General features: G+C 43.8%; 1 protein-coding gene across 2 annotated transcripts; it reads left to right on the forward strand.

Annotated features, from left to right (window-relative positions):
- The first annotated feature begins 1032 nt into the window (after window positions 1-1032).
- On the forward strand, window positions 1033-15611 carry LOC142256132 (uncharacterized). 2 transcript variants are annotated; one of them, XM_075327671.1, is made up of 4 exons: window positions 1033-1185; window positions 13287-13352; window positions 14404-14557; window positions 14818-15611. In XM_075327671.1, exons 2-4 carry the CDS (start codon window positions 13310-13312, stop codon window positions 15401-15403), a joined length of 783 nt encoding a protein of 260 aa, XP_075183786.1. In that variant the 5' UTR covers window positions 1033-1185; window positions 13287-13309; the 3' UTR covers window positions 15404-15611. The 2 variants fall into 2 exon arrangements, with proteins under 2 accessions (XP_075183786.1, XP_075183785.1); XM_075327670.1 differs by having other exon boundaries at window positions 1033-1170.
- The last annotated feature ends 677 nt before the right edge of the window (window positions 15612-16288 follow it).

Consider the following 16288-nt stretch of genomic DNA (forward strand, 5'->3'; position numbering starts at 1 on the left):
ACGTGAAGTCCCTGAAGACCCTGAGGCGACCTGAAGGTAATGGGGCTTCACAAATACGGCCAAGCCCGTACAACTACGTACGTCCCCCTTTTCATTTGGTGTGTCCGCGTGACCCCCGGGTTCGGAGGATCCCTCGAGCCACACAGCGGGTCCGGACCCGAGCAGCCCGGCTGCTACAGGCGTGGGGGCGGCACAGTAACCTCATGTATATAGAAGAACACCTTAAATAACCCTTCTGAACAGCTGCATTGGGCATATATATCATGACACATGCTGGGGAGGGGGTCACTCTTTCTCTGGACAGCCAAGCTGCAATATGTCAGATGCGTACAAAGAGAGTTGAGAAAGGGGGGGTCACTTCATCTGAAGATCTTCACTGCGGAAGCAACACATGCTGGTCTCCAGCGTGTCACCCATTCAGGATCCAAGGAAAGATGAATGAAAGATAAGACTTCTACTGATTTAGTAAAGATATGGACTATTAGTGAACTCCTCATGTCAGCTAACGATGAATACTATTTTTCATTTCTGTAACTGAATTAATGAACTGTTCTATTTTTGTCAATCATTTTTAACACAATATAAAATACATTATTTATTTTCACGTTTTTGAAGTCTATTTCCCATGCATCTTATCACGTATTTAAAGAAAAATATATTTAAGGGATATATTTTTTAACAGCCAAAGGACTTGGAAATAGAGGCAAACAAATGTATGGAGAAAGGGTATGAGGAGGGGTTTCTACAAAAGGTGTACCAAGAGTAGAACAAATTCCAAGGAATAACCTACTCCAACGGATAGAACCACCCGTGCAAAAATCAGAAGATTTTAACATACCCATAATTCTACAATATATGGGACAAACAAAAATTAAAAAAAACATGATATTGGAATTTGTTAAAAGGATTTAGCTTAAAAATTATTCACTTATTTGCAAAGGTGAGGACGCACCTGCCTGACTCATCCAGGTTCTTACTCCTATCCAACTGGAGGACGCCCAGGATAACTTGTGTATCCGTGCCATGGGAGGATTTATAATTCCGGAACCTACCTGTTTACCCACGGGGAGCGGAGTCTCAGTCTTCCATAACCTCAGGTGAACTGGTACCTTCAGGCATCAGGATCGTACACAGCGCAGAGACCACGCAGCAATTGAAGTTCTCGGACAGGTGATCGTCGATCAGGTATCCTGCTCCGGGCACCCACTACGGGCGCTCGGGGTATCCTTGCATCCCTGCTATACTCCGGTGTGACCGCAGCGGCCTGACACGCTACGAGTGCCGGGAGCTTTGACACCAAGAGAACACAGCTCTGGCAGAGTACTAGTTGTAGAGCAAGTGTACGATAGAGATGATGACGGCGAGATACAAATTTACCTGCGCAATAACAAACCCCTATTGACTATTATCATCTTCATCTATCATTTGCTGCTTTATTTATCCAATGGGAGTGTGTTTCTGGAGATTTATAGATCTACCTAACGAAACCATTTTCATCTTTGACTTTTTCAAAATAGTTTTCTTTGCGGAATCCCTAGAGGACAATTAACCCTTTTGTGGTTACGATTGGAATATAGGTGTTAGCCGCTGGCCGGGGCTCCACATATTATTATATTTTTTTAAAGTTTATTAAAGAATAATAGAATAATATAGTTTTTTTGTGTTGTTTTTTTAATAATCCTATTGGGTTTGTTTTTGTTTTTTTTCTTGCTACATTTGATATTATGAATTTTAATTTAAAAAAAAAATGAGGTTTGCATTCTTAATATTTTTTTTCTGCATTAATTTGGTCTTAATCAAAAATCTATGTGTATTGTCACCATAAATCTTAGAAAAATGAAAAAAGACCTCCTAAAAGTGTCAGCATGTAATCACCATAAAGGAGGAAAAAGTGACAAAGAAATGAATTATTAGGCTAAAATATTGTATTTTATTAGAATTTATATTGAAATAACAAAATGTGCATATATAATATAAAATATCAGAGGATTCTCCCAACCACAAGGCAAAAACAGGTATACAGGGAGATCTACATAACAGGTATACAGGGTGATCTACATAACAGGTATACAGGGAGATTTACATAACAGGTTTACAGGGTGATCTACATAACAGGCATACAGGGTGATCTACATAACAGGTATACATGGAGATCTACATAACAGGTATACATGGAGATCTACATAACAGGTATACAGGGTGATCTACATAACAGGTATACAGGGAGATCTACATAACAGGTATACAGGGTGATCTACATAACAGGTATACAGGGAGATCTACATAACAGGTATACATGGAGATCTACATAACAGGTATACATGGAGATCTACATAACAGGTATACATGGAGATCTACATAACAGGTATACAGGGTGATCTACATAACAGGTATACAGGGTGATCTACATAACAGGTATACAGGGAGATCTACATAACAGGTATACAGGGTGATCTACATAACAGGTATACAGGGAGATCTACATAACAGGTATACAGGGTGCTCTACATAACAGGTATACAGGGTGATCTACATAACAGGTATACAGGGAGATCTACATAACAGGTATACAGGGTGATCTACATAACAGGTATACAGGGTGATCTACATAACAGGTATACAGGGAGATCTACATAACAGGTATACAGGGTGCTCTACATAACAGGTATACATGGAGATCTACATAACAGGTATACATGGAGATCTACATAACAGGTATACAGGGTGATCTACATAACAGGTATATATGGAGATCTACATAACAGGTATACAGGGTGATCTACATAACAGGTATACAGGGTGATCTACATAACAGGTATACATGGAGATCTACATAACAGGTATACAGGGTGCTCTACATAACAGGTATACAGGGTGATCTACATAACAGGTATACAGGGTGATCTACATAACAGGTATACAGGGTGATCTACATAACAGGTATACAGGGAGATCTACATAACAGGTATACATGGAGATCTACATAACAGGTATACAGAGTGATCTACATAACAGGTATACAGGGTGATCTACATAACAGGTATACAGGGTGATCTACATAACAGGTATACAGGGAGATCTACATAACAGGTATACATGGAGATCTACATAACAGGTATACAGAGTGATCTACATAACAGGTATACAGGGTGATCTACATAACAGGTATACAGGGTGATCTACATAACAGGTATACATGGAGATCTACATAACAGGTATACAGGGTGATCTACATAACAGGTATACAGGGTGATCTACATAACAGGTATACAGGGTGATCTACATAACAGGTATACAGGGTGATCTACATAACAGGTATACAGGGAGATCTACATAACAGGTATACATGGAGATCTACATAACAGGTATACAGAGTGATCTACATAACAGGTATACAGGGTGATCTACATAACAGGTATACAGGGTGATCTACATAACAGGTATACAGGGAGATCTACATAACAGGTATACAGGGTGATCTACATAACAGGTATACAGGGTGATCTACATAACAGGTATATATGGAGATCTACATAACAGGTATACATGGAGATCTACATAACAGGTATACAGGGTGATCTACATAACAGGCATACAGGGTGATCTACATAACAGGTATACAGGGTGCTCTACATAACAGGTATACAGGGTGATCTACATAACAGGTATACAGGGTGATCTACATAACAGGTATACACGGTGATCTACATAACAGGTATACAGGGTGATCTACATAACAGGTATACAGGGTAATCTACATAACAGGTATACAGGGTGATCTACATAACAGGTATACATGGAGATCTACATAACAGGTATACAGGGTGATCTACATAACAGGTATACAGGGTGATCTACATAACAGGTATACAGGGTGATCTACATAACAGGTATACAGGGTGATCTACATAACAGGTATACAGGGAGATCTACATAACAGGTATACATGGAGATCTACATAACAGGTATACAGAGTGATCTACATAACAGGTATACAGGGTGATCTACATAACAGGTATACAGGGTGATCTACATAACAGGTATACAGGGAGATCTACATAACAGGTATACAGGGTGATCTACATAACAGGTATACAGGGTGATCTACATAACAGGTATACAGGGTGATCTACATAACAGGTATACAGGGAGATCTACATAACAGGTATACAGAGAGATCTACATAACAGGTATACAGGGTGATCTACATAACAGGTATACAGGGTGATCTACATAACAGGTATACAGGGTGATCTACATAACAGGTATACAGGGTGATCTACATAACAGGTATACAGGGTGATCTACATAACAGGTATACAGGGTGATCTACATAACAGGTATACAGGATGATCTACATAACAGGTATATATGGAGATCTACATAACAGGTATACAGGGTGATCTACATAACAGGTATACAGGGTGCACTACATAACAGGTATACAGGGTGATCTACATAACAGGTATACAGGGTGATCTACGTAACAGGTATACAGGGTGATCTACATAACAGGTATACAGGGTGATCTACATAACAGGTATACAGGGTGATCTACATAACAGGTATACAGGGTGATCTACATAACAGGTATACAGGGTAATCTACATAACAGGTATACAGGGTTCTCTACATAACAGGTATACAGGGTGATCTACGTAACAGGTATACAGGGTGATCTACGTAACAGGTATACAGGGTGATCTACATAACAGGTATACAGGGTGATCTACATAACAGGTATACAGGGTGATCTACATAACAGGTATACAGGGTGGTCTACATAACAAGTATACAGGGGGATCTACATAACAGGTATACAGGGTGATCTACATAACAGGTATACAGGGTGATCTACATAACAGGTGTACAGGGTGATCTACATAACAGGTATACAGGGTGGTCTACATAACAGGTATACAGGGTGCTCTACATAACAGGTATACAGGGTGATCTACATAACAGGTATACAGGGAGATCTACATAACAGGTATACAGGGTGCTCTACATAACAGGTATACAGGGTGATCTACATAACAGGTATACAGGGAGATCTACATAACAGGTATACAGGGTGCTCTACATAACAGGTATACAGGGTGATCTACATAACAGGTATACAGGGTGCTCTACATAACAGGTATACAGGGTGCTCTACATAACAGGTATACAGGGTGATCTACATAACAGGTATACAGGGAGATCTACATAACAGGTATACAGGGTGATCTACATAACAGGTATACAGGGTGATCTACATAACAGGTATACAGGGTCCTCTACATAACAGGTATACAGGGTGCTCTACATAACAGGTATACAGGGTGCTCTACATAACAGGTATACAGGGTGATCTACATAACAGGTATACAGGGAGATCTACATAACAGGTATACAGGGTGCTCTACATAACAGGTATACAGGGTGATCTACATAACAGGTATACAGGGAGATCTACATAACAGGTATACAGGGTGCTCTACATAACAGGTATACAGGGAGATCTACATAACAGGTATACAGGGTGATCTACATAACAGGTATACAGGGTGCTCTACATAACAGGTATACAGGGAGATCTACATAACAGGTATACAGGGTGATCTACATAACAGGTATACAGGGTGCTCTACATAACAGGTATACAGGGTGATCTACATAACAGGTATACAGGGTGCTCTACATAACAGGTATACAGGGTGAGCTACATAACAGGTATACAGGGTGATCTACATAACAGGTATACAGGGTGCTCTACATAACAGGTATACAGGGTGCTCTACATAACAGGTATACAGGGAGATCTACATAACAGGTATACAGGGAGATCTACATAACAGGTATACAGGGAGATCTACATAACAGGTATACAGGGTGCTCTACATAACAGGTATACAGGGTGATCTACATAACAGGTATACAGGGTGCTCTACATAACAGGTATACAGGGTGCTGTACATAACAGGTATACAGAGAGATCTACAAAACAGGTATACAGGGTGATCTACATAACAGGTATACAGGGAGATCTACATAACAGGTATACAGGGAGATCTACATAACAGGTATACAGGGTGATCTACATAACAGGTATACAGGGTGCTGTACATAACAGGTATACAGAGAGATCTACATAACAGGTATACAGGGCGATCTACATAACAGGTATACAGAGAGATCTACATAACAGGTATACAGGGAGATCTACATAACAGGTATACAGAGAGATCTACATAACAGGTATACAGGGAGATCTACATAACAGGTATACAGGGTGATCTACATAACAGGTATACAGGGGGATCTACATAACAGGTATACAGGGAGATCTACATAACAGGTATACAGGGAGATCTACATAACAGGTATACATGATGATGCAAAGAAATAAATTTAATTATCTTAGTATAATTGATGCAATAAAAAACCAGGCATATAATAAAAAGCTGATAGTTATAAAGTGTGTTGCGCCTACAAACAAACTCCAAAAATATATACTAGGTAAAAATGCCTATATACATTTTGACCGTGCAAAACAAATAGCAACCTAATGGTAAGCAGATTGGAGGTTGTGGGTGCTGATCAATGCTCATGAAGCTATTCAGAAATGTATACTAAATGGGGAATGATCAATAATAAAAACATTGGAACAAATCCATTGTGCTGCCTGTTATGTAGATCACCAGATCATCGGCCTGGTAGCAGCCATAGCAGCACAAATATTATTATTATTATTTAATATTATAGCGCCATCAATTCCTTGGCGCTTTAAATGTGAAAGGGGTGTACATAATAGGGACAAGTACAATATTCATAAACAATACAAGGCACAGACTGGTACAGAAGGAGAGAGGACCCTGCCCGCGAGGGCTCACAGTCTACAAGGGATAGGTGAGGATACAGTAGGTGAGGGTAGAACTGGTTGTTCGGCGCTATATCAGACTGAGGGTTTCGGCAGGTTGTAGGCTTGTCGGAAGAGGTGGGTCTTCAGGTTCCTTTTGAAGCTTGTCAAAGTAGGCGAGAGTCTGATGTGTTGGGGTAGAGCATTCCAGAGTATGGAGGAGGCACGGGAGAAATCTTGGATGCGATGGTGGGAAGAGGAGATGAGAGAGGAGTAGAGAAGGAGATCTTCTGAGGATCGATGGTTATGTGCAGGTAAGTACCGGGAGACTAGGTCAGAGATGTAGGCAGGAGACATTTTGTGGATGGCTTTGTAGGTCATGGTTAGGGTTTTGAACTGGAGTCGTTGGGCAATGGGAAGCCAGTGTAGGGATTGGCAGAGAGGAGAGGTCGGGGAGTAGCGGGGACAGGTGGATTAGCCGGGCAGCATAGTTTAGAATAGATTATAGGGGTGAGAGACTTTTAGAAGGGAGGCCACAGAGCAGGAGGTTCCAATAATCCAGGTGGGAGATAATAAGGGCATGCACTAGGGTTTTTGCAGCTTCTTGGGAAAGGAATGTACGGTTCCGGGGAAATATTTTTGAGTTGGAGGCGGCAGGAGGTGAAGAGGGCTTGGATATGTGGCTTGAAAGAGAGATTAAAGTCTAGGATTACTCCCAGGCAGCAAGCATGTGGCACTGGGGAAAGTGAGCAGCCATTGACATTGATAGATGTGTCAGGTGGGGGGAGGGTTGAGTGAGGAGGAGGAAAGACAATAAATTCTGTTTTGTCCATGTTCAGTTTTAAGAATCGAGCAGAGAAAAAGGATGAAATAGCAGAGAGACAATGTGGGATTCTGGTTAGTAGGGAGGTGATGTCAGGTCCAGAGAGGTAGATCTGTGTATCATCAGCATAGAGATGATACTGAAAGCCATGGGACTCTATGAGGAGTCCCAGGCCGAAGGTGTAGATGGAGAACAGCAGGGGTCTAAGAACTGAACCTTGGGGGACACCGACAGATAGGGGGCGAGATGAGGAAGTGGTGTGAGAGTGGAATACGCTGAAAGTTCGATTGGTTAAGTATGAGGAGATCCAAGATAGCGCCAAGTCTGTGATGCCCAGAGATGAGAGAATCTGTAGTAGAAGGGAGTGGTCTACTGTGTCAAAAGCAGAGGACAGGTCCAGGAGGAGGAGGACAGAGTAGTGTCGCTTGGATTTTGTGGTTAGTAGGGCGTTAGTGACTTTGGTTAGGGCAGTTTCAGTGAAATGATGGGGTTGGAAGCCAGATTATAACCGGTCAAAGAGACAGCAGGAAGAAAGGTGTGAGGACAGTTCAAGATGGACATGCTGTTCCAGTACTTTTGAGGCATAGGGGAGAAGTGTTATGGGGTGATAGTTTGACACAGAGGAAGGGTCAAGGGAAGGCTTTTTGAGGATGGGTGTGATGGAGGCATGTTTAAAGCATGAAGGGAATACACCAGTTGTTATTGATAGGTTGAAGAGATGGGTTAGGGTCGGGATGACTGTGGTGAGTTTGGGGATGAGATGGGATGGGAGTGGATCAAGCAGGCAGGTTGTGAGATGTGATCTTGAGAGTAGAGTGGAAAGATGATCTTCTGTCATGGTGGAGAAGCTGGATTTGGAAGAAGAAGGCTGAGTAGTTGTGAGGAGTGGCTGTGGTGATTGTGGGCCAAAGCTTGCTCTGATGTTGTCAATCTTCTGCTTGAACAAAGAGGCTAAGGGCGGCTTTGCACACTACGACATCGCAGGTGCGATGTCGGTGGGGTCAAATCGAAAGTGACGCACATCCGGCGTCACTTGCGATGTCGTAGTGTGTAAATCCTCGATGATACGATGAACGAGCGCAAAAGCGTCGTTATCGTATCATCGCTGCAGCCTCCGACATTTCCATAATGCCGGTGCAGCGACAGGTGCGATGTTGTTCTTCGCTCCTGCGGCAGCGCACATCGCTGTGTGTAAAGCCGCAGGAGCGAGGAATATCACCTACCTGCCTCCCGGCTGCAATGAGAAGGACGGAGGTGGGCGGGATGTTTACATCCTGCTCATCTCCGCCCCTCCACTTCAATTGGTCGCCTGCCGTGTGACGTCGCTGTGACGCCGCACGACCCGCCCCCTTAGGAAGGAGGCGGGTCGCCGGTCAGAGGGACGTCGCACGGCAGGTATGTGCGTGTGAAACTGCCGTAGCGATAATAATCGCTACGGCAGCTTTCACTAGATATTGCACGTGCGACGGGGGCGGGACTATCGCTGCAGCATCAGTAACACATTGTTACCGATGTCGCAGCGTGCAAAGCCCGCCAAAGTCTTCAGCTGAGAGGAGAGGAGAGGGAGGTGGTGCTGGAGGACGGACAAGAGAGTTGAAAGTGTTGAATAGCTGTTTAGGGTTGTGGGATAGAGAGGATATGAGGGATGAGAAGTAGGGTTGTTTTGCAGCAGTGAGTGCAGACTTGAAAGTGGTGAGAGCCTGTTTGTATGTAATGAAGTGCTCAGTGGAATGATACCTCTTCCATCTGCGCTCAGCAATTCTGGAAGCCCGTCTCAATTCTTTAGTCTGTCTCGTGTGTCAGGGTTGCCTGTTGATTGTGCAGGTTTTGGTGTGTGTGAGGGGGACAGCTGATTCGAGAGCTGCAGAGATTGTAGTGTTGTATAAAGTGGCAGCAGCATCTGCATTGTTTGAAGAAGCAATGTCTGCAAGAGGGAAAAGAGACTGAGAAAGTGAGTGTAAGTCAAGGTGATTGAGATTTCTGCGGGGGTGTGAAAGTTTGTGGAGTGGAGAGTTGTGTACTTAGAGAAGAGAGGGAAGAGAATGTGAGCAGATTGTGGTCAGACAGGGGGAGAGGCACGTTAGAGAGGTTAGATAGGGAACAGAGGCGAATGAAGATGAGATCCAGCGTGTGGCCATCTTTGTGAGTAGCTGCAGAGGACCATTGGGTGAGGCCGAAGGAGGAAGCGAGTGTTAGAAGTTTAGAGACAGATGAGTGAGAAGTGTCAATGGGGATGTTAAAGTCATCCATGAGAAAGGTGGGGATGTCGGTGGAAAGGAAATGTAGTAGCCAGGTGGTGAAATGGTCAAAAAGGCAGTGGCTAGCCCTGGGGGGCGATAAATGACAGCCATTTGGAGGTTGGAAGGGGCGTAGATGCGTACGGAGTGCACCTCAAAAGATGGGAGAGTAACCGAGGGTGGCAGTGGAATTGGTGTAAGGGAGCATTGGTAGGACAGGAGCAAACCAACTCCTCCACCATGCTTGTTACTGGGGCGGGGTGTGTGAGAGAGTTGGAGACCACCATAAGAAAGTGCAGCAGGAGAAGCTGTGTCAGAGGGGTGAGCCAGGAGAGGCAGTGTCAGAGGGGGTGAGCCAGGAGAGGCTGTGTCAGAGGGGGTGACCCAGGAGAGGCTGTGTCAGAGGGGGTGACCCAGGAGAGGCTGTATCAGAGGGGGTGAGCCAGGAGAGGCTGTATCAGAGGGGGTGAGCCAGGAGAGGCGGTGTCAGAGGGGGTGAGCCAGGAGAGGCAGTGTCAGAGGGGGTGAGCCAGGAGAGGCAGTGTCAGAGGGGGTGAGCCAGGAGAGGCAGTGTCAGAGGGGGTGAGCCAGGGGAGGCAGTGTCAGAGGGGGTGAGCCAGGAGAGGCAGTGTCAGAGGGGGTGAGCCAGGAGAGGCTGTGTCAGAGGGGGTGAGCCAGGAGAGGCTGTGTCAGAGGGGGGGGAGCCAGGAGAGGCTGTGTCAGAGGGGGTGAGCCAGGAGAGGCTGTGTCAGAGGGGGTGAGCCAGGAGAGGCAGTGTCAGAGGGGGTGAGCCAGGAGAGGCAGTGTCAGAGGGGGTGAGCTAGGAGAGGCAGTGTCAGAGGGGGTGAGCCAGGAGAGGCAGTCTCAGAGGGGAGGAGCCAGGAGAGGCAGTGTCAGAGGGGGTGAGCCAGGAGAGGCAGTGTCAGAGGGGGTGAGCCAGGAGAGGCGGTGTCAGAGGGGGTGAGCCAGGAGAGGCGGTGTCAGAGGGGGTGAGCCAGGAGAGGCAGTGTCAGAGGGGAGGAGCCAGGAGAGGCAGTGTCAGAGGGGGTGAGCCAGGAGAGGCAGTGTCAGAGGGGGTGAGCCAGGTTTCTGTGATGCCAAAGAAGGAAAGTTTATTAGTGATGAAAAGATCATGGATGTAGGAAAGTTTATTGCAGACAGAGCGAGCGTTCCATAGTGCTCCTGTTAGTGGGACTGGGGAAGCGGGGGCTGGGTGGATGGGTATGAGGTTAGAAGGGTTGCGAAGATTTGTGTTAGATTGTGGATGGCAGTTAGATGTGATAATGGGGATGTGGTGAGGAGGGCCAGGATTTGGAGAGATGTCCCCTGCAGTGAGGAGAAGCAGAGAGAGGGTTAGTAGGTGGGAGCAGGAGAGGCCATGATGTGGAGACACAGGGTGTAAAGTGGAGGAACAGATCTGAGGAGAGGGTGAGATGAGTGGGGAGGATGGAGGGAGAGATGAATAGCTCATTACTGGGTGTAGGGACCAGAGGGGAAATTAGAAATTGAAGTATGATTGGGGTGAAAGTAAAAAGATACAAACATTGTTTACTGTGACTATGTATCCAGTTACCTTCTGGTCCCTTCCGGCCCAATTCGGGCTAATTCATTTTCTGCACACTTATAGATCCACATTTAAAGGATACACTTGCCGACAATTGTCAGTGCCTGCCACAGACTAAGAGGAGCCTGATATATCATGGACTTCTATACCCCACCCTGGAGGATTCACCATCCCCCACCCTGGAGGAGGCTCTAAACCCCACCCTCAGTGATCCTTTATACCTAAACCCCGGACAAGTCCTTATCCCCATCCCCACATTTGCCACTTGCTTTGGCAATGCCAACAGGTCCTGTCAATAAAGCCATTTCGAATTCAATTGACAGAGAAACAGAGACCGACAGAGAAACAGAGAGAGAGACAAGACCGACAGAGAGACAGACAGAGAAACAGAGAGACAGAGAGAGAAACAGAGAGGGAGACAGAGACAGACAGAGAGAGAGACTAGACAGAGAGACAGACAAGACAGAGAGACAGACCGAGAAACCAAGAGACAGACAGAGAGAGAGACAGACAGAGAGAGACAAGACAGAGAGACAGACCGAGAAACAGAGAGATAGACAGAGACAGACAGAAAGAGAGAGACAAGACAGACAGGCAAGACAGAGATAGACAAGACAGAGACAGACAAGACAGAGACAGACAAGACAGAGACAGACAAGACAGAGAGACAGACCTACAGAGAGATAGACCGAGAAACAGAGAGACAGAGAGAAACAGAGAGGGAGACAGACAGACAGAGAGAGAGAGACAAGACAGAGAGACAGACAAGATAGAGACAGACAAGACAGAGAGACAGACCGAGAAACAGAGAGATAGACAGAGACAGACAGAAAGAGAGAGACAAGACAGACAGGCAAGACAGAGACAGACAAGACAGAGACAGACAAGACAGAGAGACAGACCTACAGAGAGATAGACCGAGAAACAGAGAGACAGAGAGAAACGGAGAGGGAGACAGAGACAGACAGAGAGAGAAAGACAAGACAGACAGAGAGACAGACAAGACAGAGACAGACAAGACAGAGAGACAGACAGAGAGGGAGAGACAGAGACAGACAGAGAGACAGAGAGATACTTAGCTACTATCCTGGGCAACGCCGGGTATTACATCTAGTTATATCATATATTTGATTGGAAATCAGTGACTCCTGAGCCTATAGGGGTAAAGAGTTACTAAACTTTGAAAAAACATTTGACCTATTACAGCAACATGTCAGAAGTTTTCATCACTGGGGGGTTCAGTTCCTCGGGTCCCAGAAGATCTTCGCAGAGTGGAGCATAAACTTTGTTTGTATGGGTCCCTATACTATTTATTTTCTAGAATCGTTATTGGAGTATATTGTATATATTCATTAAATTGAAGCCATCATATCCACTATAGAATATTTGATTATTGAGTATGTACTAAAGTCTGAGAAAGAGATAGTTAAATCTTTCTTAAGTAACCACAAATGCAAGTCCAATGTTCTAGTATATGACTATTTTCTGCACAATTTGGGCATTTTTTTCTTCAATATTTTTGGAACATATAATAATTATTATAATACGTGTGTGTGTGTGTGTGTGTGTATATATATATATATATATATATATATATATATATATATATATATATATATATATATATATACACGAGTATATATCTATCTATCTATCTATCTATCTATATATATATATATATATATATATATATATATCTATATATTTATATGTTTATTTATATATATTACAAAAAAATCCTGTAACTTTGCTTCCATCTAAGTAAAAAAAAAGAACATAGAAGAAAAAGCTTGTAATGTGACTAATGTTTGATTCCGATAGGTTGGTGAGGAGAAGTCGCAGCGATGAGAGGTTTCGTGGTAACGCTCGCCCTCCTGTTCCTCACAGGTAAGCTGCCGTAACTAAAGATAGCTATATCCAATAATTTTCATTCTGTCATATCTAAGACATTTTATTATTTTGATGGCTATTTAAAAGCTTGTTCAGAAATTTAAAAAAACTTTTTTTGATACAACATAGCGCCACCCCTGTCCACAGGCTGAGTGTAGTATTACATCCCAGTGTCATTCACTTTAGTGGAGCTGAGCTGCAATACCGGAAGCAACCTATGGACAGGTGTGGCGCTGTTTCTGTAAAATTTGTTAATTTATACAATCCCATTTAGATCATAGTGAAATTACTTGCATATGTGCTTTACTGTAATGATGTTTACCAAATGTGCTGAAGGCCGACAACCATCTCTCCCATCTCATCCATACCCATGACTACAGCTGTTCCTCCTGACCCCACACCCATACACATGAACACTTGGTTTGGTTGGACATTTGTTTATTTTCAGTGGAGAGAGTTGAGTAAGTTGTTGCCAGACGCCTCTGATAACAAAATGATTGAGAGCTTAAAAAGAACATGTCATTTGCCAAAATATGTTTTTGGATATTTTTATACCCGGTGTAAAAGCCACTGTTCTCCTGAATCCGGCATTATTTTTCTTTTGTTTCTGCCCCTCCCCGTTCCTGAGATATGGCTCCTTCTTCCCTGTGTATAAATCTAGTCTTCTTATACAAGTGGGCGTTGTCCTCTACTCTTTTGTGGGCGTCTTGACAAGAGTTAAACCCTCTTGGCTAAAAAAGACTAGATTTATATACAGGGAACAGAGGGCCATATCTCAGAAACGGAGAGGCGCAGGAAAAAAAGAAAAACAGTGCCGGACTGAGGAGGAGAGCGGCATTTCCATCAAGTAAAAAAAAACGAATCATGTTAAGACCTTAAATTTAAAATAAATACACGATCCATATGTTCTGTAGCATCACCAGTTGTGGGAGATTTGTGAGGCCCATCACACACATTAGATGGTCGTCCACTCTTGCCAAAATTTCTGGATTTCTCTGACCTTAATGTATATGAGGATCTTAACACACAACTGTTTTTCTTTTCTCAGGCACACAAGCTCGTTATCTATTGCAACATGACGAACTTCAATCCCCGGCTCAGCATGTCCGGGAAGTTATTGAAAGCTACCTACATAAAGTAAAAGATCTTGGTAGAGAAGCTGTCTCACAGGTGGAGTCTTCAGATCTTGGAAAGCAGCTTGAGTAAGTGGCCTACAGATACGTTACTATGGATATTTCTCGAGAATGGGGTGGCCCGTCTTCAACATTTTACTTTTTTCAATGGGTGTTTTAGGCACTTGCATGTCTGGAGATGCGGGAATAAGTCAGAAGGGGTGCTGTAACCCAATATTTCATTTATGGGCCTCAGTTTTATCTTGAGGTTACCATTATTAGTTTAATGTTTTTATTTTATCTTCTAACTCCTTTAGTTAGACTCATTTTAGATCTTTTTGTTCCTTCAGATTGAAAATCGCAGAGATGTTTGACACCCCTAGCCCAAACGCATTGGCCCTGAATAAGCAACTCAACCCATACGTGGACAGAGTTAGAGAGCATGTTTCTTCCGAGCTGGAGAAAGACATCCCTCTTATCAGAGAAAAGATCCGTCCCATGATCGAGAACTTTCAGAAAAATTGGGCTGAAAATGTGAACTCTTTCAGAGGGAAGGTGGCCCCATTGGTAGAAGAGCTGAGAAAAGAAACCAAAGACAACTTGGAAGTCTTCAACAAGAAACTCCAACTAGCTGCTAAAGTTTTAAGACAGGAGCTGCGTTCTGAGGTCCACTCCCTTCGTACCAACTTGGCTCCACACGCCGATCAGCTGAGGAAGAAGATGATCGAAAATCTGGAAGTCAAAGCTAACGCCGGTCCCAAGACAGAGGAATACAAGTCTCAGATTGCCCAACAAATCGAAACCCTGAAGGAGAATGTTGGCCCTCTGGTTGATGATCTCAAAGAACTTCTGTTGCCCCATGCCGAAGAAGCCAAAGCCAAGATCGACAAACTTTGGGAAGCTGTGAGGGCTAGACTCGCCCAAAACCAAGCTTAAAATGTTCCCATGTAGTGACTGTGTGATGACATGGGTGTAATCCATGACTCGTCAATAATCTTTATAGTCAACAGTAGAGGAGCATATATAATGAGGGGCCAAGTATAATGTGATGGTTAATGCAGTACCTGATACACCCCGATCACCTCTCCCCAAGACCATGTCACTGTCATCTTTTGCCTCAGTCTAAAAATAAAATGCATATGTAGAACATGATTTCTGCTTGTGTTTTGCTACTTTGTTGGGAAAAAAAGAGAATAAAGAAAGGTGTTTGGATGGAACAGTCTGCTACTTTGAAATAGGTTGGACTCAGCCCCCCGCACCCCACAAATAAGCTGTGATTGGCTCTCACTGTCACTGGAAGTCCACAGTGTGCTAAGCAGCAATATCACAGCGCCTCTCATTGTGTAGTGGCCGTTCTTGGTACTGCAGCTCAGATCACATTCACTCGAATAAGAGCTGAACTGCAGTACCCAAGAACGGCCACTTCAACATGTACAGAACGGTTTGGCTTCATACACTGCACATAAGGTCCTATCCTAAGAACATAGAAACCCCACTCCCAGGAAAGCCTGACAACTCCCCAGAATGAGAACGTGCAGCAGATTTTTCTGCACCAGAAACCAGAGAGTTGGATGGAAAAACACTGAATAAAATATGCACTTTATGTGTTTTTACCTGTGTTTTTACCCCAGTCATTTTAAATTAGAAAAGGTTAGAGGTCTATATCCACAGTTTAGCTATGGAATGACATGGGAGTGGCTTACATCTTACTGCGTACTGCTGAAATAGTGAAAGAAGTAGAAAAATAGTATGCGTTTTGCACAGAAGCTCCCCCTAGTGGTGACAAACATCAATAGGAATATTTAATCCTCTATGTAGGAG

The sequence above is a fragment of the Anomaloglossus baeobatrachus genome, chromosome 11 (genome assembly GCF_048569485.1).
Source record: "Anomaloglossus baeobatrachus isolate aAnoBae1 chromosome 11, aAnoBae1.hap1, whole genome shotgun sequence".
NCBI classification, from domain to species: Eukaryota; Metazoa; Chordata; class Amphibia; order Anura; family Aromobatidae; genus Anomaloglossus; species Anomaloglossus baeobatrachus.

Excerpts from the sequence above, each read along its gene's own strand:
- LOC142256132 (XM_075327671.1), top strand. The coding sequence starts at position 13,310 with ATGAGAGGTTTCGTGGTAACGCTCGCCCTCCTGTTCCTCACAG. Across the intron at positions 13,353-14,403 it reads CGCCCTCCTGTTCCTCACAG|GCACACAAGCTCGTTATCTA; the intron begins GTAAGCTGCCGT and ends TTCTTTTCTCAG. Across the intron at positions 14,558-14,817 it reads GATCTTGGAAAGCAGCTTGA|ATTGAAAATCGCAGAGATGT; the intron begins GTAAGTGGCCTA and ends TTGTTCCTTCAG.